Source organism: Mastacembelus armatus, chromosome 19, assembly GCF_900324485.2.
Source record: "Mastacembelus armatus chromosome 19, fMasArm1.2, whole genome shotgun sequence".
In the NCBI taxonomy this organism is placed as follows: Eukaryota; Metazoa; Chordata; class Actinopteri; order Synbranchiformes; family Mastacembelidae; genus Mastacembelus; species Mastacembelus armatus.
The window spans coordinates 1,829,751-1,856,436 of record NC_046651.1 but is presented as its reverse complement, the minus strand read 5'-3'; the positions used below and the strand labels follow the sequence as shown (position 1 = coordinate 1,856,436).

The 26,686-nt window shown below is 41.3% G+C and overlaps 1 protein-coding gene across 1 annotated transcript in view; it reads left to right on the top strand.

Moving 5' to 3' along the window:
- Positions 1 to 2,768: 2,768 nt before the first annotated feature.
- Positions 2,769 to 26,686, top strand: part of myo15b (myosin XVB) — a 47,813-nt gene continuing 23,895 nt past the window's right edge. Inside the window, 33 exon segments of the mRNA XM_026316140.1 lie at positions 2,769 to 2,928; positions 3,077 to 3,253; positions 5,731 to 5,795; positions 5,874 to 5,937; positions 6,345 to 6,454; positions 6,587 to 6,661; positions 8,862 to 8,955; positions 9,097 to 9,200; positions 9,315 to 9,378; positions 10,339 to 10,452; positions 10,565 to 10,726; positions 10,804 to 10,917; positions 10,989 to 11,047; positions 11,485 to 11,608; positions 11,711 to 11,806; positions 12,206 to 12,337; positions 13,858 to 13,983; positions 14,068 to 14,145; positions 16,104 to 16,252; positions 16,553 to 16,598; positions 16,709 to 16,833; positions 17,256 to 17,370; positions 17,455 to 17,630; positions 18,598 to 18,691; positions 22,001 to 22,063; positions 22,217 to 22,274; positions 22,385 to 22,509; positions 23,649 to 23,744; positions 23,825 to 24,060; positions 24,628 to 24,797; positions 24,899 to 24,971; positions 25,056 to 25,238; positions 25,335 to 25,444. Coding sequence (XP_026171925.1) covers positions 2,788 to 2,928; positions 3,077 to 3,253; positions 5,731 to 5,795; positions 5,874 to 5,937; positions 6,345 to 6,454; positions 6,587 to 6,661; positions 8,862 to 8,955; positions 9,097 to 9,200; positions 9,315 to 9,378; positions 10,339 to 10,452; positions 10,565 to 10,726; positions 10,804 to 10,917; positions 10,989 to 11,047; positions 11,485 to 11,608; positions 11,711 to 11,806; positions 12,206 to 12,337; positions 13,858 to 13,983; positions 14,068 to 14,145; positions 16,104 to 16,252; positions 16,553 to 16,598; positions 16,709 to 16,833; positions 17,256 to 17,370; positions 17,455 to 17,630; positions 18,598 to 18,691; positions 22,001 to 22,063; positions 22,217 to 22,274; positions 22,385 to 22,509; positions 23,649 to 23,744; positions 23,825 to 24,060; positions 24,628 to 24,797; positions 24,899 to 24,971; positions 25,056 to 25,238; positions 25,335 to 25,444 — 3,718 coding nt within the window. The 5' untranslated portion in view covers positions 2,769 to 2,787.

The following is a 26,686-nucleotide window of genomic DNA, read 5'->3' as shown; positions in this document are numbered from 1 at the left end:
ACTGCTTTCGCCCTAGTGGGCACAGGCTGAACAACTGCATTTAGGCAGCTCTAAGGATAACCTTTTTCTGCCATTTAGATTTAACCTGAAGATGAAAGCTGTTGTTTGCTGTTGCAAAGAGAAAACAAGTCATTCAGTGTGAAGATGATTAATAGCCACTTTGCTTCCATGTGCTTGTTGCCTTCTTTCACTACATTGATTTCATTGTAGATGTCAACCTTAGCCTAGTGAGGCTATAGAAAATTAAGTCAGCTGGAGCTGAGCAATACATCTTGGGTGTCCTTGGCCACAGAACAAGGATCAGACACTTAAAAGAGTAAAACCTGGTCTAAATACTGATGGATTAAGCTGAGGGCATGGTTTCACTGTGTTTGATGAATGTGTTAGTCTATAGCCCACAATTGTTAATTTTGTTGAGTATGTTGTAGATGAATGAACATTTTTGGATGCCTGCTGTACATAATGCACAGTGTCTTTCCATGGTCTTAGTCATTAAAATCTTCAAGGACTAAATACTGTTATTGTTATTCTTTAGGTAATTTCTGAAGAACTGATGCAATGTCACTGGTCAATTCCAAAGGTAGATCAAATATTACAAAGCAGCGGGTGGAGGCAGCCAAGAAAACAAATCAACAAAAAACTGTGAGACCTACTGGTTCCAAGGCATCTCAGCTTGCCTCTAAAGTACCTCGTGGAAAAGGAAGGAGGAATTCAGCAACTCTGGAGGATGGAACCACAAATGAAGTTAAGGATAATGAAAGGAATAAGGCAAATGGTATATTACAACCTCAACACACTAAAGCAATCACAAGGCGCATAGAGAAAACCACAAAACTCAATCCTTCACTTAATGCACTTGAGGAAAGATCAGGGAGAGTCAACAGCAAAGTCCCTACCAAGCCTGGAAACAAGAGAAGTGAGGAAGAGGAATCAGAGACTGATGCAGAAAGTTCAACACAAACGACTGAAGAGGAAACTAGTGACGATGAGGAGAAGGAACACTGGGGGAGTCGTGAAAAGTCAGCTGAGACACAGAGTAGTGAGCAGAGTAGTGAGGAGGAGGCTGAAGCATCGGATACTCACAGAGATACAGAATGGACTGCAGACAAGGTGTCAGACAAGCAGCTCTCGGAGGACGTCAAATACAGAAGTGACTCTGAGCTCGAACCTGTCACATCCAGTGCAGAAGAAAAGGAAAGCAAGAAAGAAATTCAAGTCCCTGAGGCTGTCTGTGATGGGGATGAAGATGAGGATATAACCCAAGAGGACATATTTGAAAGGCCAACAGGTAGTAAAGCCTGCATACAACGCAGACCAACTCCACGTCCTTCAAAGGCTGCACAAAGGCCAAAATACAAGATGTTTAAAAAAACAAAGGCAGAGAGACAAGCTGAGAAGGCAGAAAAACAGCAGGCCAAAGCAGAAAGGCAAAGGTTGGAAAAGGAAGCCAAACAAAAAGCCAAGGAAGAAAAAAAGGATAAAAAGAAGCCACAGAAAGGGGACAAATCCAGTTCTGCAGTAGAGGATTTTCAACCACTAAAAGACACAGCAAAAGGCAAAACCCAATTATCAAACAAAGCAAATGGTATCACCAAGAAAGATGCTTCTGCAGAAGCTGATCCAAATAAGGAAGAGGAGGAGGCTGAATCCACATTGTCCAACGTTATCCAAGACCAAAACCAAATAAAGCTTCTGAGATCCAAAGATAAAGACTCCGGAGTCACTCAAGAGCCTGAGGAGCAGCAGGACACTGTAAGTACTGTGAAAGGGCAGCCACAGAGTTTGCTTTTAGGGAAGGTAAAGATGGCATCTCTCCGACCCAAAACTAATATGATGTTAGCAAAGCCTGACAAGAACGCATCAGCAACTGCTGCCATTGAGAAAGGGCTCAGCAAACCTAAGGAACATTTAATAACACAAAGAAAAGGTATGACAACTCTTCGCAGAGTGTCTGGTTGGATTCAAACGAAAATGCCAAAAGGAATGAACTTTAAAAAGAAGCTTTCTGCTTGGACTAAAGCCATTGGGTTCTCTCACTGGCTTTCCCTCCGGGCCATAAAACAGAAACAGGACATCAGAAAATCCAAAGGCAAGATCCTCACACACAGGATGGCCATGAGAGTTGCCAGTAAAACCAGCCTGGCCACTAGGAAAAGCAGGCTCTCTTCTGGGGACAAAATAACTAAAGAGAAAGCCAGCCTCCAGGAGAAGGCAGGGGAGGGAGGAGGAGATACAGCCCTGGCTGAGGATAAAGAAATAGAGGCCAAATATGCTGTGGTACTCCCCAGGATCAACATACTGGCCAAGGAAAAGACAGCCGAGGCATCCCAGGTGCCTCCTGGGCCTTCTTCTCCACCAAGCATCACTGCATCACCTGGAGAACCCACCACCTCAGAACCCAAACCCCCCAAACCAGGCGCTAGGCTTGTGCTCCCTGTCAAACCTGATTTCAGCCTCCTGAAATCCATCAAGAATCCCTTGCCAAGAGGGTTAACATCAGATGGTGATACGGAAAAGAGGATCCCTGGATCTAGTGATACATCTGAAGAATCATCCCATATGGAGGACAGAGACAGGAGAACTACATTTGATAATCAAAATGGAGTCAGTATCCTACAGGCTGCAAGAGCGAAACTGCACCCCTCCCAGATCAAGCTGACCAAGATGCCCTCATCCGGAGCAGCAATAGGTGCTAGACCAACTCGTGGACCACAGTCAGAAAGAGAGGATTCAGCTGGGCTGCCAGGGTCCACCGTTAAGTCCTTTCCTAATGGGGAGGTAAATGCAATGATGTCAGGTGTCCGGTCCTTATATGAGGAAGAAGCAGACAGGGAAGTGGCCCAGTTGATGGATGATGCTGGTATATATAATATTACCCAACCGGAGCTGCACTGGACTGGTAACCCACGGATGAGTGGAGACCCTTGGGTATGTGTTAAATTTTTGGTGGATTACTCTTGATAAAAATATTATTATGAAATTATGAGGAAGGAGTCTTACTGTCACTTATACAAGACGAATACCAAAAAATAGTAGCTTTTAAACCAGTCATCTTTCTTTGCTGTGTGTGGTGCAGGACTGGCTCCATGCTGAGACCCTGTTGCCCCACCAGACAGTAGAGAAACTAAACAAATGGACAGTCTATGATGATGGGGTCCAGGCCAGGACCTTTACTGCCCACAGTGACAGGGGGGCCTGGGAATCAGAGGACCCCACCCAGGAGATGCTGGAGAGTCGACTAGTCAATACTCAGGTATTAATACTGCATTATGAAAAAAGTCTAAAGTCCTGTTAGCTCACTGGCCTAGAGGATAGAAGAAAAAAATCTGTATATATTAACCCCAAACAGCCAATTATTGACTGTTCAGTCAATCTTTGTAGCTTGCTAGCATAGCTTAGACTCTCAATAACCTTAGATTCTACTGGGAATCCTGGTTTTTTGTTATTTTTTTCCATATCTCTCTCCTTTTAGCTCTTGTCTCTATTTAACGTTCATGGATTGAAGGAAAAAAAGCTTTTGATCACTCACAAATATCTGGCAAAAGTTGAAATACACTAATCAGCCTCAGCTTTAAAATCAGTAGCCCGTTAAGTGAATAGCAGGTATGGCATCTGTCAAGAGGTGAGATACATTAGTCAAGTGAACAGGCAGTTCTTGAAGTTGATGTCTTGGAAATACTGGTGATTTTAGATTTTAGGGGTGCCCAGACACACCTAAACTTCACCTCAGCACCTCTAAAACTATTATTATTAGTAATTAGAATTAGATTTTGCTGTTGTCTTCATGCACCCCCACTTTGTGCTTTCGTCACTACAATAAGCTGCACTCTAGGCTTCTCACAGCATATTTCTTACTTCCTTCTACTTCTGTTATTTATTTTTCCAAATGGAGTTTGAAAGAAACAGCCTAACATGATGCAATATGCTATGCATCCTGTCTCTTTGGTCCACCTGAACCAGACTGGACCACACCTGTCATATAATTTATGAATTACAATGATCACAAATCATTGTAATCATTGTAAATAATATATAATTATGTGGATATCAGTTTTAATTGCAGTGTCATGTCCTGTCTAAGGTAAAAATCAAACCAGTTGTGTGTTTCAGTGTTTTATGTCCACTTTAAATCCCATTAGGATATTTATCAATGACATTTATTTATCAATTATGCCATTTTCATGTGCTCTTTGCTAGGCACCTGAACTAAGCCACTTGCATTGTCTTCTGTTTTGTCGCATTCTTTTTTAGCCCTTTTTTCCCAGCATTGTTTGGCTGTAAGTTGCAGTTTTCTATCAGCGGCTGAGAAATCTTTGGCTCTGACCACTGACTCCATCTCTCTCTGAATGGCATCCTCTCACCCAGTGTCAGCATGGAACAGTTATTCTTCATGTTTAAAGGCCACATATAACTATGCATCTTTCACTATTTCTGATGAATTAGTTTGGATAGAGTGCTTGAATCACGTAAACCAGTATCGATGACAAAGATGTGAATTTTCCCACACAAAGTAATGAACCACAGTGTGTATATGCCCTGGCAGTTCTCTAGGTGTGTGAGGTGTGGATAGGCAATGGGTGGGCAGGCCCTTGGAAGTGTATAAAGTTGTCCTAATGTCCTAATTCACATAGATGCAGTATTGAATGGTGGTAGTTGTAGTCTCCCTTTTTGTGATATGATGATCTGCTTGTGTGATTGGCAGTAGTACTTGGAACTGATGTGAGAGTGACTACACTTAATGTTATATTTCAGTGACACCAAAATGCCCAGTATATTTTTGCAGTGGAAAAATGTTAAACGTTTGATGAATGAATTCCATGTTTATTGAGAATTACATACTGAATTTCATTGACCAGTTGCTGTCCAGATAACTTGCTTTGAAGCAGTGTTGGACAGACAGAATGGCCATGTGAGTGATATACATCCCTATGCCTTGCCCCTGAAAATAGCAGGGAGAAGACTGCCTTGTACACTGTACACTGTCCGTTCTCATGTTCTGTATTTGCGATTTTAAGCATCTTTTATTCCAAGTAGCATTTTTCTATAAATCATATTATTTGTAGAGAAAACATTGTCTCCACTTCCATGTGCGTCTATGATTCTCCCATGTCTAAGATTTATTATCTCTGCATATTAGTTTTACATCATTATTTTTAGGTAATGTGCATAGAAAACAATAGAACACAAAGGACTTCCAGCTGGTTAATTTTTTACCAGTCTGTGCTGGCACAGTGGAGCCCACATATTCAATTATGTGGTCCAAATCTAGACCAAAAAAATATATATATATGTCAACCCAGCCATTAACAAAATTTGAATACAACTCTGACTTACAAGTGATATTATTATCATATCACCTCATTTTTACTCTTTCTAACCCTAGTAGTTACATTTATCAAGTTTGATATGAGCAGCAGGAGACTATGTTGAAAAAAATAAAATATTAGGTTCAAAACCACCCTTACAAAGAATGGGTGATGGCAAGAAATGTGCATATTCATGAGGCTGTTTTTAGTACATTTTAGTACATTTTCATAAATTTTAGTGGCCATTATGAAAAGTAGTAAAATGTTTTGTTCTCAGAGAACAGTGGATCCAATGGAGCTTCACATGTTGTATCTGAATACCCCTGGCAAGAATACACTGCAACATGCTGTTGTAAGATTGCCAAACAGTTTATCAGCATGGTGGACATATTATTTTACCATATTTGATCACTGCTTTTTTCAGGTGGTGATGCCAGGCAGCAAAAAAGCTGTAGAGGTGGACGAGGTGGAGGATCTATCCCAGCTGGAGTGAGCACACACGCACACATACACACTACCTACAGTATAATTATGAACAGTTTTAACCTATTTGTCTGATGTGCTTAGAGAGGTATGTGAAAGCTCTGTGCTTCTAAATCTGAAGAAGAGGTTTCACCGGGACTGTATTTATGTAAGTTGTATTACTGACCTCACACAGTGATCTGAAACACTTTGTATCAGCTGACATGTTTAGCCATTTATATGAATTAATTCCACACATGACAGAGTTAGGTCATTTTATATGACTTCACAAGAAGATTGTGTCAGTGTTTTGTTTTGTTGGCAGACCTGGTTAGTACTACTCAGGACATGCTAACATCTCATATTCATAAATAAGAGAATCACCAAAACTAGATAGATAAACTTTGAGTTTAGAGTTTATATCACAATAAATATGTGGGGAATGTCTGCATTACAAACAACTTAACAGCTGTCATTAGTGCAAAGTTTGAAATATGTGCTATCTTTGACTTCTTTCTCTGAAACTAAGTGATTTGTTGTAGTGGATTAACTAAATGTTTGTGTATTTTCCCCCAGACTTACATTGGAAACATGCTGCTGTCCATTAACCCCTTCAAACCTATTAACATATACACAGAGGAGCTGAGTCAGAAATACCAAGGCAAAGAGCAGCAGACAAACCCACCGTGAGCAAACAGCTGCATAATATACTACTCTTGTCTGATCTCCATTGGCAGCATGTCTCTGTAAATGTTTCAGTCCCTTTGAAATGCTTGTCCTCCTTATGTTTCCACTGTTTGTGCTGTTCTCTGCTTCAGCCATGTGTATGCCATAGCTGATGCCGCCTTCAACCAGTCTCAGACCTCTACACAGGAGCCTTGCATTATCATAAGGTACAGATAGGAACACATTTCAGTAGTTTTAAAGTATATTTTTTGAGTATTTTTCCCAAATTCTTTTCGAGTTTTAGCTTTTTTTATAGACTCATTTTAGATTCTCACTCAGAGGGCTGCACACCAATGAGACAGAACATTGGTTATGTATCGTAACCCAAGATTCTGTGAATTTGGTGCAGCCCTCTGGGCCCCACTGGTCCTTTAAGCCAGCTGAAGAGAAGACCGGTTTGATTCTTAGGAAGAGCTCTCCCGAACCGGTGCTTTATATCTGGGAGCTGCGGTCGTGATTGGGACACTATGTTCGGGTTAGGGGGCCCATCCCAGGTGGGCATAAATGAATGAATGTCGCTACGAATGTCAGTAAGAACAAATGAATTCACAGAACCTTGGATTATGATACGTAACCAACATTAACATTTGTGGTGCTGACGAACATGTCTTGACAAGTATTAGATAGACTGCCATGAATGACTGCACTGACCTTTTATCTAGAACCATCACTGGTCCAAAATTTGAGTTTGCCCACTAGTTTTGTCAGGGTTGGTGCTGGGGGGGTTAGGAATCGGACCAAGGATTGCCCACTCTGGTACTCAAGGTTAAAACGAAACTTTATTTTAGATAGAACTCAAAAAGCCAAAACATGAACCTAGAGAACTAAAGGGACACAGGTACATAGGCCAAGGGTCAAGACAACACAAACCAAGGAGACGAGACAAGAGGGTCAAGGTCACACACACCAAGGGGGAAAACAAACACGATCAAAGGTCTGGGGTCACACACACCTAGGGGACACACCAGACTTACACAAACAAACGAGGGTCGAAGGTCTGGGGTCACACACACCTCGGGGACACACCAGACTCACACAAACAAACAAGGGTCGAAGGTCTGGGGTCACACACACCTCGGGGACACACCAGACTCACACAAACACCGGTCGAAGGTCTGGGGTCACACATACCACGGGGACACACCAGACTCACACAAACAAACACGGGTCAAAGGTCTGGGGTCACACACACCTCGGGGACACACCAGACTCACACAAACACGGGTCGAAGGTCTGGGGTCACACACACCACGGGGACACACCAGACTCACACGAACAAACATGGGTCGAAGGTCTGGGGTCACACACACCACGGGGACACACCAGACTCACACAAACAAACACGGGTCGAAGGTCTGGGGTCACACACACCTCGGGGACACACCAGACTCACACAAACAAACACGGGTCGAAGGTCTGGGGTCACACACACCTCGGGGACACACCAGACTCACACAAACACGGGTCGAAGGTCTGGGGTCACACACACCACGGGGACACACCAGACTCACACGAACAAACACGGGTCGAAGGTCTGGGGTAACACACACCACGGGGACACACCAGACTCACACAAACAAACACGGGTCGAAGGTCTGGGGTCACACACACCACGGGGACACACCAGACTCACACAAACAAACACGGGTCGAAGGTCTGGGGTCACACACACCTCGGGGACACACCAGACTCACACAATCACGGGTCGAAGGTCTGGGGTCACACACACCTCGGGGACACACCAGACTCACACAAACATGGGTCGAAGGTCTGGGGTCACACACACCACGGGGACACACCAGATTCACACAAACAAGCACACAGACTAAAGGGACCAAGCAAGAGACACACGACAAGACTAAGACATGAACAAGGGGGACTAAACATGAACACCAGGGAGCTAGACAAGAAGACGAGACATGGTGACAAACACATACAAACAAAGGCAGATAACTTAACTTAAACCCAGGAGAACGAAAGGCAGTGACGGCAGATCTGGCAGTAATGGCAGACAAATGCATATGAGGGCAGATGACCTAGCCAGGAACTGAGACAGAAACGAGGTACATGAAGGGAAGAACACAAACGAGGCACAGGTGAAAACAATCAACGAGTTGGGTCAAAGCAAAGTGGAAAAAGACAAAACAAAACCACATCCCAAAGGAACCTACAAAATAAAAGCACAAAACAAGAACTCAAAAACACCGATCCTGACAAGTTTGTTTTATGATGTAATACATACAAAGCTAATGACATTCCCATCAGCCTCAGCTGTATCGTGTGTTTTGTGCTGATTAAAATGTTGGCATGCTGACATGTTAAATGAAAATGTTGACATATTTCAGATCATTTTGATTTCTTCTGTAGTGGACAGAGTGGATCAGGGAAGACAGAAGCTACCAAGCTGATAGTACATTACCTCAGCTCTATGTATCAGGCCAGAAACAACAACATGCGGCAGGTAATTCAGAAAACACAAAAGAATATCCTTAATAATGTATAGTTTTATCAGTTGGAAATGCTTCACATCATACTCAGGTGTACATTTCAGTCTTCCAACAGCTGTTTTTGATCCATTACATTCATTCTCTTCCTTTATCAGCCCATTGAGGTCTTTCCCATCCTGGAGAGTTTTGGGAATGCCAAGACCATCCTCAACAACAACTCCAGCCGTTTTGGCAAATACCTCCACATCCACATTCTCCAGTGAGTCCATCTGATGTTACTCTGTGTAAAATACCTCCTGTTCTTTTGTTGCTCTCCCGGAGGAGATTGGTTGGAGCTGATGATTTGTTGACTGTGTCTTATTTTGGTTGACAGTGGGGTTGTTGTAGGGACCTCATTGTCCAAATATCTCCTTGAGAAGTCAAGAGTTGTATTTCAGGTGAGGACACTGAGTGAGGTGTGCTGTGTGTTCAAAATAGACATCATGATGTGTCCATGATGTTGCATTTGGTGGAGAAGCAAATTTCATTAGGTGCAAACTAATTACAAGACATCAAAACACATCACACTGGCATTGGTGCCTACATTGTAAAAACCAATGCGAGACAGTTTCCCATTGTGTATATTACTATTTGTCTAAGATGTCACATAGATGTTTCTTGGGTTATAGGAAAATGGCTCAAGTTTCTTGTCTGCTTCTTGGAAAAAGGATGGTTTGGAGGCTCAGTTTCCTCAGCTTGATAAGGGACACCTCCACCTATAAAACTGATCAAATGGCCTGTCAGTCCTTAGTCTTTATCCAGGGTAGTCATGACTCCAGGGAATGGAAATGACAGTTGGTTGGTCTGTCCAGCACTTTGAATGAAATATCTCAGCAATTGTTAAATAACTGTCATATAACTCATCTGTTCGATGGATTACCATTAAATATGGACACGTGAGCACTGAAAAGTGACGATCCCCTGACTGATAAAAGGTTACATTTTCAGTTATCTAATGAAATATCTCAATACCTTCCAAAATTGTAACACTAGCACAATTACAGACATTTATATTCCCTATAGGATGAATATATTAACTTTAGTTACTTTACAAACAACATCCACAGCTTAATATTTGTAAAACCTTTTACAAATTGTTTATGACCAGATAACTACAATTGTGAGCATGTTAGCATGTTGCTGTTAGTATTGCTGTGTCGGCTTGGCTCTACACTCTTCCTGCATGTCTTTAGTTACCCTTAATCAATTTCCATTCTCCAAATGGCATGGAGTGTAAGCAAGAGAACACACAGAGCTGTTTTTATTTTGTCTCTGGAAGGTACAAATTTTCTGTAAGTATGTTGTGTCAGGGATTCTGCTGATGTCACAGCCTAGTTATTGTCTCATTTCCATTGTAGGCCAGTGAAGAGAGGAACTACCATGTGTTTTATGAGCTGCTGGCAGGTATGAACGACTGGGACAAACAGGAGCTCTATCTGCAGGGAGCTGAGACTTATTACTACCTGAACCAAGTATGTCACACATCAACATGGAACTCTTCTCATCTCTGGTTTTCCTCTGGTTTTCCCTTCCTTTTCATTCATTACACAGTAGACTTTTATTTATTTCTTTGTCTGGCTGTAGGGTGGTTCCTGTGAGCTCAAAGGGAAGCAGGACAAGCAAGATTTTAAATTGTTGGTTCAGTGTTTTGAGAACATCAGCCTCCATGCTGACCAGATGTCCACTGTCTGGGCCATCCTGTCCTCCATTCTGCAGCTTGGCAACATCTGCTTCAGCTCATATGAGGTGTGTGTGTGTGAACGTGTATGAGTTGAGTTAATCAACTCAAGCACTGGTACAAACACTGGTTGGTGTTTTTTCAGAGTGAGTCCTTCGAGGTGGCCCGTATCTTCAGCGAGGCTGAGACCAGGCGGGTTGGTTCCTTGTTGCAGATTTCCTCTGAGGGCCTGCAGACTGTCATCACTCACAGAGTTACCGTCAGTACACTCTCACAATCATTATTCAAGTCGCTAAAAATGTGCACACTGATCAGCTCTCTCATCCACAGGAGACAACTTATGACAGGATCTATTGCCCACTGTCTGTGGAAAGTGCCATAGAATCCAGGTAAAAGCATTAAATGCAGGCCATGGATAGTTCATTAACAGCATCTTTATTACTGTGGCACCTGTCCCATTTAGTGCAGCCTCTGAGAGTCATAACTATTCATTCAGAAATGGATTTTTCCCAATAAATTAACACATAATTTAAAATTCAATGCACTGAAAATGTAGAGGCCAGTTTGTAGGCTATACACAGTACATGTTTAAAGTCTAATGTGTAATTGGGCATCTGTAGTTCACAACATCTGGAATGATGGAGATCAAGCTTTATGGGATCAGGTTCTTATTTTTCTCAGGGATTTTCAGCTAAATTCATGGTGCAAACACCCAGGTGCCCAGGGGTGCTGTACTGCTGCTCCAAACAGGTCTGCTGTTGAGACAGACTCGTTTTATTAGACTGATAAATGTCACCACCTTCAGTTTGTCCTTTTCCTCTTGCAGAGATGCCATTGCCAAAGCCTTGTATTCAGTGTTGTTTGACTGGCTGTTAGAGCAGATCAATGACTGGCTAAGCCCCACAGAGATGGACAGCACAGTGGGGATAGTGGACATCTATGGGTTTGAGGTTGGCTCCCAGCCTGGGCTGAGATCTGGAAATTTAAACATAAATGACCATTGTCTTGTGGAGTTGGATATGATGGCACAGCTCGTTTGTGTTCTTTTGCAGGACCTGGGTGTGAACAGCTTTGAGCAGCTGTGCATCAACTTTGCCAATGAACAACTGCAGCATTTTGTCAGCAAGGCAGTGATCACCCAGGAGCAGGTCAGTGGGTTTTAGGGTAGCTCCATGATCAGCTGACCTCATGGGTACCACTTCATAAGTCATCCTTTACAAATGGTGTATAAGCTGTAACTTATCAGCAGTTGCTGATAAAGGCATGTACAAGAGCCTTTAAAGTAGGGGCCACCAATCCTGGTCATCGAAGGCCACTGTCCTGCTTGTTTGCCCAACTGTCCTGGCCCTACCCACTGCTGATCACATGGATCAGGTGTGTTCAGCCAATCAGAAACTGGAGGGGCAGGGATAGTTGGAAAACCAGCAGGACAGTAGCTCTGGAGGACCAGGGTTGGAGACCCCTTCTTTAAAGGAAGTGCATCGTTTAATATCAAAGTGTATGCTAATACACACTGAAGCCCATGGTTTTACTGTGTGTTACTTCAGGAAGAGTATACTGCAGAACAGATCAAGTGGTATCCAGTGCCACTTAAGAACTTTCACTCCTGCCTGGAGCTGATCTCCTCTAGACCACATGGCATCCTCCGCATACTGGATGATCAGACCTGCCTTCCCCAGGTACACACACACACCTATTATACTTGTATGGACACGCACTGACATAATGCATTCCCTAGCCTACAGTGGCCCTAGGGTACAAAACAATACAACGCAAACCTACACAACCACAACACAAACCAACACAACACAAACCTACACAACCACAACACAAACCAACACAACACAACACAAACCTACACAACCACAACACAAACTAATAAAACACAACACAAACCTACACAACCACAACACAAACTAATAAAACACAACACAAACCTACACAACACAACACAAACCTACACAACCACAACACAAACCAACACAACACAACACAAACCTACACAACCACAACACAAACTAATAAAACACAACACAAACCTACACAACCACAACACAAACTAATAAAACACAACACAACACAAACCTACACAACCACAACACAAACTAATAAAACACAACACAAACCTACACAACCACAACACAAACTAATAAAACACAACACAAACCTACACAACCACAACACAAACTAATAAAACACAACACAAACTAATAAAACACAACACAAACCTACACAACACAACACAAACCTACACAACCACAACACAAACCAACACAACACAACACAAACTAACAAAACACAACACAAACTAATAAAACACAACACAAACCTACACAACCACAACACAAACTAATAAAACACAACACAAACCTACACAACCACAACACAAACTAATAAAACACAACACAAACCTACACAACAACAACACAAACTAATAAAACACAACACAAACCTACACAACACAACGCAAACTAATAAAACACAACACAAACCTACACAACCACAACACAAACTAATAAAACACAACACAAACCTACACAACCACAACACAAACTAATAAAACACAACACAAACCTACACAACACAACACAAACCTACACAACCACAACACAAACCAACACAACACAACACAAACCTACACAACCACAACACAAACTAATAAAACACAACACAAACCTACACAACCACAACACAAACTAATAAAACACAACACAAACCTACACAACCACAACACAAACTAATAAAACACAACACAAACCTACACAACCACAACACAAACTAATAAAACACAACACAAACCTACACAACCACAACACAAACTAATAAAACACAACACAAACCTACACAACCACAACACAAACTAATAAAACACAACACAAACCTACCCAACCCAACTCAACCCAACACAACAGCATTTCACAAAATTCCTTACACCTTGGTAAGCATTTATTTAATATAATTCCTTCTATTATATGATAGTCATGATTATTCATTTTGGAAAGTCATATTTTTTAGGAAAGAAAAATGAATACACTGTGCAATCCTAGAGTGAGGCTAATGAGCTACAAACAGAGCCTTCAGGGAATTTAGTGATCCACTTGTCACACTATCATTTTGTTCTACTTCTGACCAAGTGGGATATACTGTAAAACATTAAAAGGTACAGTGTATTTGTATATGTTTGTGTTATTGTTTTTAGGCCACTGATCACACTTTCCTCCAGAAGTGCCACTATCACCATGGGAACAGCCCCTACTATGCCAAGCCCAAGAACCCTTTGCCAGTCTTCACAGTTTATCACTATGCTGGAGCAGTCACCTATCAGGTATCAGACAGAACAACTAATCTGTCAAACAGCTAATGCAACAATTTTCAATCACAATATTACTACTGTACTATTTGTTTCCAGGTCCATAATTTCCTGAATAAGAACCATGACCATTTCAGAACAGAAGTGGTGGAGCTTTTTGCCAGGAGTCGGTTGAAGGTGAAATAACTGTCATCAGACTGTGAAGATTCTCAGTTGTCCAGGGGAAGTTATCTATAGGTTGAGTCATGCCAACTGGACTTTCAGGTTTTTAAGTCAAAATGTTTCACCACCCATCCAGGTGGCTTCATCAGTCTAAAAAAAAGCTGGACTGGAACTTCCAATTTATCTTACAGGTTGGTTTCACTCCACCCCTAGACCCATAGACACACTAGGTGAGCTATGTAAATCAGGTGAGAGTCATTAGACCCACACTCCTGAGTTGGTTTTACTTCACACCTGGTCTGAATAGGCTCTTTAGGTGAACAAAGGAATGAGCTCAGGTGAGAAGGTATTGATCTGTGTGTGTGGGTTTCCTGTAGACTTCTATATCTAGGTTACCATCAGACCTGATGACGACCTCACAGTCCAAAAAGGCCAGCCTGTTCTCTTTAGTGTCCTCTCTGGTGAATTTGATGTTTGCGTCTACTGCATTGATGTGATCTGTGAAGGCTTGAACTTCCTGGGTCTTGATTTTTACCCAGGTGTCATCCACATATCTGAACCAATGGGTAACCTAGAGACCTTTACTTTGACAAGACTTCCCTTTTTCCCTGCACTGCTCCCCGGCAGCTTCACACATTGAGTTCATTTGTTTCACCTGTGGTCAATTATCTTTGTTTCTCACCTTTCTATATAGGTGCCCTGCTTCCCTTTGTTTGTGTGGAAGCATTGCATGGTAATGTTACTATGTGTCTTGTTGTCGCTACCTGCTACCGTGACATTCGGATATATGTTGTGTTTCCATTCCATCCGATTCTGTTTGTATTTGAGCCCTGGTTATTCCAGGAGAATAAAACATTGTTTTCATGTCCTGCAATTGGGTCCTACGCCTCTCCTGTTCTCCAGCACACCACCCTCACATAACACTCTGCAGCCAGTTGGTGAATCACAGAGGTCACATGAGTCCACCATTAGATCCCAACAACCCTCACCTGAGCTCACTTCTTTTGTTCACCTAACGAGCCTATTCAGACCAGGTGTGAAGTGAAACCAACTCAGGAGTGTGGGTCTAACGACTCTCACCTGATTTACATAGCTCACCTAATGAGCCTATGGGACTAGAGGTGGAGTGAAACCAATCTGCAAGATAAATTGGAGATTCTATACCAGCTTTTTCTCAGACTGATGAAGCCACCTGGATGGGTGGTAAAACATCTCCACTTAAAAAACTGAAAAAGCCTCAACAAGAGATTTTGATTACATTTTATAATCAGATTACACAGGTTTGTGAATCAAACCATCCAAATGCTACAGCACCTTTCAATTCAGTGCAAAGTGTTCTCAACAAACTCATAAGGATAAGGCAACAGAACAATAAGCACTCTAACAATGGGAAGTTAATCCACACTAAAACTAAAGAGGCAGATATAAAATAAATTAACCCAAAAGAAAGTAGTGGAAGAATTACTCCAATACTTTACATAAAAAAGTACTGTCGTCACACTGCAAAAACACTCCAATACAAGTAGAAACTCTGCACTGGTATACTCAGGAAACTGTACTCAATATATTAGAATTTATATAGATAAAATATATATAAAATATTAAAATATATATAGTATATGTATGTACTCACTGCAGCTAATGTGCAACTGATTATCTTCGTCATAGATTAATCTGCTGATTATTTTTTTCTATTTGGAAAAACTTGGTTTGTAAGACAGAATAGTTTCATTTGAGAGTTGCATCAAATCCACACATTTGAAAAGCCAAAAAACATTTAAAAAGCAGCAGGCAATGAATTACAAAAGTGTGAATGATTTATTACTGGTACCATTACTACTAATAGATCGATAGATAGATAGATAGATAGATAGATAGATAGATAGATATGTTGTAAATGATTCCACAAAGACTTAATTTTGACAGTTTATCTGTGAATTTTCATGTATTTGTCATGTGTCCCTGTTCGACAGATGGTGTCGGAGCTGTTCCGGAAGGTTCAGGATAGATACATCCAACAGAGAGAGCTGGGCTGGAGAGGGAAGGGCAGCCGGCAGCAGCCCTCCACTGCTGCCTCACACTTTCTGCAGTCCCTGACTGAACTCACCTCCCGCCTAGAGAGGTACCAACAATCTTGTTGGCCAACAGAGAGCATGACAATAATAGTTGACAGTCTTTGTAATGTTTGAATTTGGGTCAAATCATCAATGAGGGCAAGTCTAGTCTAGTCAAGTGTCCTTAACATGTTGGTCAATACGATTCCTGAAATTTGAAGTGCCTCCTAACATAATTAAGGCTAATTTTTACAATTTAAAACAGCTCTCAGATGCTCTTTAGGCTGTCCTGAGCTGCAGATCTAAATTTAGCTAAATCTGTTTCCTGATAAATAACCCAGATAGTGTTTTGTCTCCTTTAAAACCAGATGCAAAACTACATTCATTCGTTGTTTAAAGCCAAACTATGTCAAGGTAACCTCATCTTTTTTGAATTTGAATGTTATCTAGTATCATAAGATTCCTATTTTAGAGTTTCATTTCAAAGGAAATATATGACATGTTTTTCCAATGTCATCCATCAGCTTCCTGGGATCTTTGATGTGGACTATGTGTCAGCCCAGTTGAGGCATGCAGGAATTCTGGAGACCATCCACATCAGGAAAGAGGGTTTTCCCATACGGATTCAATACTCCCATTTCAGTCAAAGGTATTGTCCTGCCTCCCACCATCACTGCAATATTTTAAGGTGCTATGGAGCTATGATCCAGTGTGACACCTATTGGGATTCAGAAGTCCAACCCTAATACTAGTTGCCACCTTAAAACCAAAAATGTGAACCTCATGGTGGTGCTACATAGAAAGGTCAAGAGATTCATTAAAGTCATGAGGATACAGGATACGGGAGAACATGAATGTGTGTACCAAGTTTTGTGCCAACTCTTACAGTAAATGTACAAAAAGTCTTCTAGAGACCAAAAGTTGTTCCAGAAATCCATCCTGTAGTTGTTTGATTGAGTGATGGACAAATTAGCCAGATGATATTGCCAAACCTATACCATTACTGTGACAAAAAGAATCTTTAGGAATGTCCTGGATGAGCATGTGGCATTGTGTGCTCATGGTTCGCAGGTATGGGGTTCTTCTAAACCAGCGGCTGAGTGAAGTCTCAGAAAGAGATCAGACCTTGGCTCTGCTGGACATGGTTGGTGCAGAGCAGGAACAGTTCCAGCTAGGACTCACCAAGGTACCAGACTACCCATTTATAACAGTGATTAGAAGTTTTTACTATGCATATCAACATGTTTAAACATGTGCATGTATGTGTCAGGTGTTTCTCAAAGAGTTTCTGTACCAGCAACTGGAGGAGAAGAGGAGCAACACTCAGACCTGGGCTGCCATCACTATTCAGAGGAACATCAGGGGATTCCTCTGCAGGAAGAACTTCAGGTTTTTCAAACAGAAAGCCATCGTCATCCAGAGCCACATCCGAGGACACCAGGCCAGGTACAGAGAGGAGGAGAGTAACGGGTTGGCAAAAGCTTTGACAAAATCACTGGACACAGAAGAAAGACTGTAGTGATGATTCAAGAATTACTGGTTGCTTACCTGATTATCATGAGTGCATGAATGAATGCTATTTGAAGTGATTTTGTGTAAAAAGTAGTTTCAAATACAATTCAGTGTTTTTCTTGAACTATTAAACTACAGTATTATCTTGAACTTCAATAATGACAAAATTATATAATAAAGAACTAAAAAAAAAACCTTTTTTAGATGTAATATAATCTGGTGAGTTTTATAAACAAATCATATATTAGCAGTAAAATTCCAGACCATTCTTTATCAAGTCACCAGATTCCCCACCACTCTGACATCCACACAGCTGCCTCTTACATCCACATCAAGCCTGTATTCAAGTCTCTTACTGAATATGCTTGCCTGAGAGTCTGTCTTTGGGTCTGTGCAGGAACTCTGTATATGAGACATAAACGGATTAGATTAAGTCATTATAGAAATACAAGACAATATAAACAGACATATAATTAGCTAATTTGAATAAAACAGAAATGTGGTTACAGGCTACACAACACACTTCTGACTGCAGTCAACCAAATTTTGGACCAGGGAGGGCAATGAAACATGCTCGGTCATAATCGAGCAGATCAGAAATATATTTTGACACCAAACCATTCAGTGCTTTATAAACTAATGGTAGAATTTTAGCCAAAAAGGAGTACAAGATGAGTGAGAGATGAAGAGTCTCAATGTTCCACCACAGCTACTGAAAGTCCAGTGGAAGTGTTTTAGTGAGGGGACAACTAGAGAACAACAGATGATAACCTAGGCCTGAAGCAGAAATCTGAACTGAGAGGGAGTTAGGATTTGGATGGAGGCTGAATGAGGTCAGAGAATGACATGCTAACATGGCACACTGTCTGTGTGTGTGTTTGTGCCCCCTCTCTTCTTCTAGAAAGTACTACAAGCGCCTGAAGCAGTCTTTCAGCCAGTTCTGGGCGGTGATGCTGATAACCAGGAACACCATCAAGAGATGCCACTGGAGGAAGGTATTTATTACAGAGAGAGATCCCCTAGCAGAGTCCATGGCTGGGTTTCTCGGCAACCCCGTGTTTGCTGAGTTTATTGTGCTGTAAATCTTTGCACTGACGTCTCATATGCAATCCCAGCAACATATGAGTTATAATAGGACAAATATGTCCATGCCAACTCAGTGATAACACCTTCACATTTATATCTGGGATCAAAAAACACTCCCTTTTTTCAATTTCCTTATTCATTTAATGCCTTTGACTATATTTACTGCCTGCATTATTGTGACAATGCTCAGTCAATGAAAAAGAGAGACAAAACAAGCTGTAACCTGCATATGAACATAAATAGATATATTGTACAAATAAATAGTGTTGTAATATTTCCAAGTTTAAAATGATTGCATTGGAGCATTCAGAGTGATGGTACAGGGAAAGAAACTGCCCTTGTGTGTGGTTGTTTTGGTGTGCAGTGTCGCACTGTGTAAACAGGATGGAAGGGGTCTGCCTTTAGACCCATGAGGTGTACAGGTCCTCAGTGAGAGGCAGGTTGGCACTAATGATTTGATCTGCAGCCTGAACTGGAGTCTTTGGAGTCTGTTCCTGTTCTGGTTAGTTGCAGAACCAAACCACACAGTGATGGATGTGCAGAGAACAGACTCAAGGCTTCTTCTGTAGAACTGTACCAGCAACTCACTGTTTCTGTCCTGGCTGTACAGTGTCCTGTCCCCTTATCTGTAGGCCTCCTCCTCAGCATCATTTCGTTTTACTGTGGATCAGGGCTTCTTGTTGTTAATGTTGTCACAGCCCCTTACTGAAACTCATTTTCCTTTTACTGGCTTTCTTGACTTGTGTTAATCATGTCACTTGGGCGGGCACACTCACACTCACACTCACACTCACACTCACACTCACACTCACACTCACACACACACTCACACTCACACTCACACACACACACACACACACACACACACACACACACACACACACACACACACCCTCACACACACACCTCACAGCCACACTCTGGACTTCAACCCCTCTCTGTGAAACTTGAAACAGGGCTGCATCTCTCTTTCCGCCTTCTGTAACCTGTCTCTAGAATTCCAGCTCCACAGCTCCTAACAGGTAAGCTGCGTTTTCTTTTGTTTTATCTACCGGCATAAGATACAAGGATGTCTTCAGCCTTTTAAGTGATCTGAGCTAAGACATAGTTGACACCATGACAATAGTGCAAACAGGTGTTGTAACAAAGGAAACAGTCTGGAAGCACTTTAAGCTGCTGCTTCTTGTTTTTAACTTATTTTTCTTCTCCTGTCTAAACTAAATTGACAATGTTATGCTTTTTGTTAGTCCTTTATGTTCAGTTGTATCACTGTCACTATATTTTGTGTTATTGCTTTATGAGGCTTGGACTATGAACAGTGAAGCTATCAGGTTCCTGCCTATGTCCAGTTCCTCTCTATTCAAAGCCTAGTTACACTTATCTTTATAGAACTGATTCATTTTCACTTCTTGTCTGTGACCTGAGTGACCACTGCAATTTAATAACAAATTAAGCAGTTTTTCCACTCATTGGAAGGGGGCACCATCCATTTTCCACATGAAGTTCTGATTACTTGTCATGTGAGTTCTATGTCATCTGTGAAAACAGTAATATAATATTTTCTATGGCACATGAGGAGTTTAAGAAAATGTGAGGGTATAAGTCTTTTTATGCCACAGTGATGTCATTACTGGTGTCTTACCTTAGTTTTGGAAAATACAGCTTTTTGTCAGGGAGCCTGCATTACAAACAGGAAGTATGAAGAGGGTGGAGAGGATAAGATAAGACTTTATTGTCACTGTATGTAGTTACACAATAAAACCTTGTTTGGTAGCTCTGACAGAAACCACCATAAGATACAAAATAAAGTTTAAAAAAAAGAGTGAATAATGAATGTCTGTATAAAATGTCACATCAGTCTATTCTGTATTTGTCTTATTTAGTCTTCAGTGGGTAGCACTGGCACCTCTCAACAGTAAGGTCTGGGTTCCAGTCTGCTAAACTACATGATTCTTGCCTGTTCTATCTTTGGGGCTGCTGTGATTTATGACATAGAGCAGACAGGCCCCCAAATAGAGACTTGGCAGCTTGGTAACTCTCTTCTTCAGGCCATATGCTGAAGTTTCCTTGAGTTGTTGTGGTTGTTATTGCCTTTGGTGTGAATGTCAATGTTTGCATGGCAGGGTGTGTGTGTTGGTAATTATTGTAGAAGTCCATTTCCCATTTAATGTTGTGCTAATTCATCTTGTAGTTCTGAAGTGTTTTTTCTAATGAGGTTAAACTATGAAGGGGATCATTCTGTGGGGATCATAAAAAGGTGTACCAAATTTGGTAGCAATCCTTATAATGGTTGTTGAGGTTTTTCAGTCTGGACCAGAGTGTTGGACTGCCGTTCTTAGAGTCCTCTCCCAGAATGCTTTCCCTGTCAGAGGTCCCCAATTAATATGGCTCTTTCAATGCAATAGCTGAGAAAATCAATATATTGTAATTGTAAAGTAATATGAGATTGAGTAGTACCCATGTAGTGATCCAACAACCCAGTGGATGTGTTGATCTGCTATGAGCGGAGGCACTTTGGAAAAGTATATCATTTTAAATTCTGTCATATGAAGGTAGAGCAGAGTTGGGTTCCTTATGTGTTTGTAGAGACCAGTTCTCTTCTCTTCAAAGTTATTCAGTAACTTTGTGATTAATGAAGTGTGGCCATGACAAAAGATTTGTATTTGCTGAATAAATAGTTGGTACACCCATGTTTATTTGGTAATGCATATCACACATTTGTTTGCATTTTAGGCATTTATCTGATAATTGTATCTAGTAAAAACAACAGAACAAAAAACTGACCATGGAATAAGGTTATACAAATATACACTAGGCAGGCTAAAGATAAATGGGATAGTGTTTAGTCATATCTGAGTGATGTTGTCATTGTCACTGGGGTGACTCCTCTCTGTCAGCTGTAAACCTCCTGATAAGAAATAACCCTTTTGGACTCTTGAAACTGCGTGGCCTGCTCTATGAGGCGGGGCAACAAGACTGTAGGTGTTGGAGGAGTATATAAGAGGATGTGCAACTAAAAATAGGTCTGACTAAACACACTCCTCAGGTAGAGATGAATACTGAGTGTTGAACGTACTTTTACCTGAACAAAAGGAAAACCTAATCTGCGAGCAGTTTGCAGTGGCGGATGCTATATTTAGACTTTGAGATTATGAGGTGACAAGATTACAGTATGAAAAGCAACGTGATTGTCTGGCCTTTTATCTTTTTAATTTCAGGAATTTCAAGCGAGGAGCAAAGCAAAAACAGTGACAAAGAAGAAGTTTAACTTGCCAGAAATGGTAAGGCAATGAACTGACTGATCTAATACTGAATAACAGAGGTCATGTGGTAACATTTCATCAAAAACACAGATTTCAGATCCAGTATAACAACTGAACCAGTTTCTCCAGTGATAACCATACTATAATATTTGCTTTTTTGTTTCCCTAAAGGATGTGGGGAGGTTAGAGATCCCTGCTGAGCTGTCAGCCAGACTCTGCAGTGTCGCAGGTTAGTTTCATATATAGTTTATAGAGGACTGATTTGAATAGATGCGATCTGCACATATGCCTTGCTGCCATGAAGTATGCCATGAATGTAGTCCCATTTCTCTCCACCAGGGCAGCAGCATGTGTTAACTGTCACTGAGGTGGCACCTCCAGAGGTGAAGGCAGAACACAAGCTCTCCCTGCCTTTAGATATAAACAGATACCCATTCTCTCACTATGCCAAGTCTATATTAAAGGTGGGTAAATACATGCACATATTCATAATCCAGTCCTTGTTTTCTACCTTATTTCTCCTGCCCTACCTTACAATGTAGATTGTTGCCTACACACTGCAAAACAAAGTCATGTAGGTCTTCCTGCACAATCTATGGCACTGGGGTCTCAATCTTATGGGTTAGCATGTTAAGAATAAGAAGGTAAATACTATTTTAAAGACAAGTGCATGGTACAGTAGTACGTATGTCTGTGTTTGTAATAGTGCCAGAATTGCTAAAAATAATCATATAACTGATTTTAAACCTTTATGGATATTCTGGCCATTTGCAAGCATGGAGTGATTATGAGACAATGGGACCTCGGGCATCGACTATTTAAACAATCACATGATTTGTAGTCACCTCATGTCTTCTGGTGGTTGGTGTGCTTCTATTTTTGTAGATCTTTTGTAGTCATTTGATTGGCTTTCTAATAAAAGTGAAGAGTTTCTTCTTGATCTTCTGCTCTTGGAGCCCCTTGGGCTCCAGTAATTACCAGCTGGTTTTGCAACTTGCTAGTGAATTTAATGTCTTTGTGTACTATTTGTTATTGACCCGGTAGTTTAGAGTTTTTTCCTCGATGAAAACAGTTGCCTGAGACTAGTTTTCATAGGACATTAGGGTTACAGTATGTATTAAGTCTACACATGACAGGAAATCCCTGTTCTGTGGATATTTCAATGTATGATTATTTCCTAATTTGTTTTGTTTATAACCTCTGTCATATAATCAGCTGACCCAAACCCTCTAAATCATGTTAAAAGGAAGACTTAGATATAATGCAATGATAATAATGATAATAAATGGGTACACATGCTTGACCTTATACACTTATCCCTGATCTGTGCATGACACAGGCTTTTCCAATACAGGTTTATGTTTAGTACAGTAACATCAAAATAGAAAAATGGTCCCTAACATACAGACACTGGCAATAGATGTAAGAGCTCTTCTCTTAAATTTCTACACATGCTTATGTTTATGTAACTACTAACTTTGTAGGTCATTTATGATCTAACAATCCACTCACAGTGGTTTTTGGTGCTACTTTTGTTGATAGCCTAGCTGGTCTAGTTCAAAGGTTTCTATCTTTCATTTCTTTTATGTTGTGTTCTCATCAGGATACGTGGTGCCAGCCTCAAGGATGCCCACTCCAGAGACCCCTCACCCCTCTGGAGGCTGAAGACACCAGAACTGCACTGGAGATTTACAAATTGGTATAAAGGAGTGATTAGATCATTTTAGATTAGATTAAATTAGATTCCTTTTGATTCAACTAACTTATGATTTTTCTCAGATCTTACGGTTTACAGGCGAAGCAGACCTCACTGGCTGGCAAGAGCAAATGGTGGGTAACTACATAGTGGAGAAGGGCCAAAGCAGGCCAACTTTAAGGGACGAGATCCTAGTCCAGTTAGTTTACCATATATGGGGCCTGAAGGAGGAGTCGACCACCCTGAGGGCCTGGCTTCTGCTGGCTTGCTGCATCAGTGCTTTCACCCCTTCGCCAACATTGGACAAACACCTGCTCAAGTAGGTGCTAAAGTTTAATTAGTCTTCTATTGCAAACAGGGATTAATGGAGGGTATACTGCACACCCTGATAGGATAATTGTATTGTCAAGAGAGTTTCTCCAAGTGTATTCAGCATTCTTTTTGTTTATTACCTGGATAATTACCACCGTTATGTACAAATGCCAATTGTGTCAGTGCTCCTTGTGGATAAGAAATTTTCAAAGTTCATATCAATATTTACCATTTCGTGAAACCATCTGCAAGAAAAATGTATGTATGCAGAAAAGGCATATGGCAAAACTTAATCAGATCAGTCATTTAATACTGTCAGTTCATGATTCATCTTTACTTGTAATACAGCTACATTACATTTTAATATTATGTTCCAATTGTTATTTGTGAACACAGAGAGTTTTCACCCCATGTGTAGTCTTAGCATTACACTGGATTTTTGAAAAAACTGTTAAAAAATGATTTGAAGGGTGTGGATGTGTTAGTGAAACTTTCATGTGAGTATTGCCACATGTCTGAAAAACATTTCAAAAACTACTTTGCCTATACATAACTCAGTCTACAATATTGCTAGGTATGTGTCAGACCATGGTCCAGGGGAGTACCGCTCACTGTGCCAACACAAGCTGCTGAGATCTCTGCAGCTCCCACCTCCCAGCACCCGCATTTACCCACCCACCCAGCTGGAGTGGACCTCCAACCAGAGAAAAGGTGCTATGCTGCTGGATGTACACACCTTCACTGGTGAGAATGACAAATTCTACAAAAAGCATAAACTTTGCTACAAACCCGTTCCAGCACCACCAGCATCTGTTTTCATAAACCAATAAAATCCTCTGCTACAGATGAGAAGCTGACAACTGAAGTGGAGTCATGGACTACTGGAGAGCAGCTGGCCTCATGGCTTCTCCGTTACAGGTACTCATACTGCACCTTCCTTTACTTACTCCTGATTGTCCATCCTCCCTGATTTTCCTCCTCCATGTGTTGTTGGTGTGTTAGAGGTGTGTCAGAAGCAGTGCAGGGATGGTCGGTGTCTCTTCTAACAGATGAAGGCTGGTCAGATCTAGCTGGTTCAGACTTTGTCATGGATCTGCTGGCTGATGCAGAAGCTGAAGTGCTGCCCCCACCAGGAATGACCTCCTCTGCAAATTCTGACTACCTTTTCAGCAGACAGGAAGACAGGTAGAGAGCTGACAAGTGTTTCTAGGGTCAATCCAGAATTAAATGAAAATAATGCTATTATTATGAGCATCTGTGTGTTTCTCTCTTTCCCTTTAGTATGCCAACTGCAGATATGGACAGCTTCATTCCACCAGCACCTCCAATGCAAGCTCCTGGGCTGCCTTCTTTTGAGGGAAGCCCATGGGGAAGCAATTATCCACAGGAAGGTAGGTGTTAAGGCTGTGAGAGCCTGTATGAGTACTTGTGACAACTTTCAAAGTCACTAGGGTTCATCCGGATCTGTGAACCAACATCCACACAGCCAAAATTTAAATGCACAGACTGTACCAGAAAAGTAAACTGGACACTTGGTTTGTGCATTGTATGCACTCTGTTACTGTGTTATGTTTTCTTTCTTTGTTTTACTTTTTCATGTTGTTCAGCCAAATACGACACAAAGGCATGTGGAGTCATTTAAAGAGCTCTACATTTGTATAGAAGTGTGTAAGTCTGAATCTGCCCACTATCATATTGAATATGGTCAAGTTTTTACACTGTAAAATGTTATGCTACTGCATAACATGGCCTGCTTTCCAGGTCCATGGTACAGGTCCTGCATATTGCAAATCAGGCATGAGAATCTTCTTGTTTGTCCCTCATTTTGATAGAGGCCTGGATGCAATCCCAGGTGACATAGGGTGAGAGGCGTGGGTCATCCTGTACAGGTCATTGGGCAGGGCTGACACATAGAAACAGACAAACAGGGGCACTCACATTCACACCGACTGACAACTAAGAGTCATCAGTCAATCTAACCTGAAACTAAACCCAAAAGCTTCATGCTGTGACGTGACAGTGATAACCACTGCTCCACTGTGCCACCCCTGAAACTGTTTTTCCTTCCAAATTTAAGTATTTTAAATGTTGTGCCTGGTATGAGAAAACAGAAAACAGATTATATTGATGAGATCTACAACAGGGCTTATTTAAGGTTTGGATTCTGAAGCGTGTGTGACCAAGTTACAGTGTGTCTGGAGTCCTAAGGTCACATATGGACCTACCAGAGATTCCAGCTCCTGAAGATTTGTATGTTTGGTTTGGGCTAATTTGATAAATTGCTTTTTTTTTGTTTTTTTTTGTTAATATGGGCCACTAGTTTATAATATCAAGTGACAAGGACTCTTAACTGTTTCCTGCAATATTTTCTGATCCTGAGACCAAGGTCTTATGTCAGCAAAACATTATTATGACTTTAGAAAGTTTATATGGCAAACAGGTCATCAAATAGTTCCCATTTACACTTCCTCAAGCTACAGAGCAATATTACCATTCAATTGAGGTTGTGTTTCTGGCCATGTGACAGTAAGTCTAGATTTCCACAGCTCATGGGAAACGTCTAGCTCAGGGCTGTGAAATGCTCCACAGTGTCCTCTAGCTGCTGTTGTGAACAGCAGTGTCTTCAGTGGGTT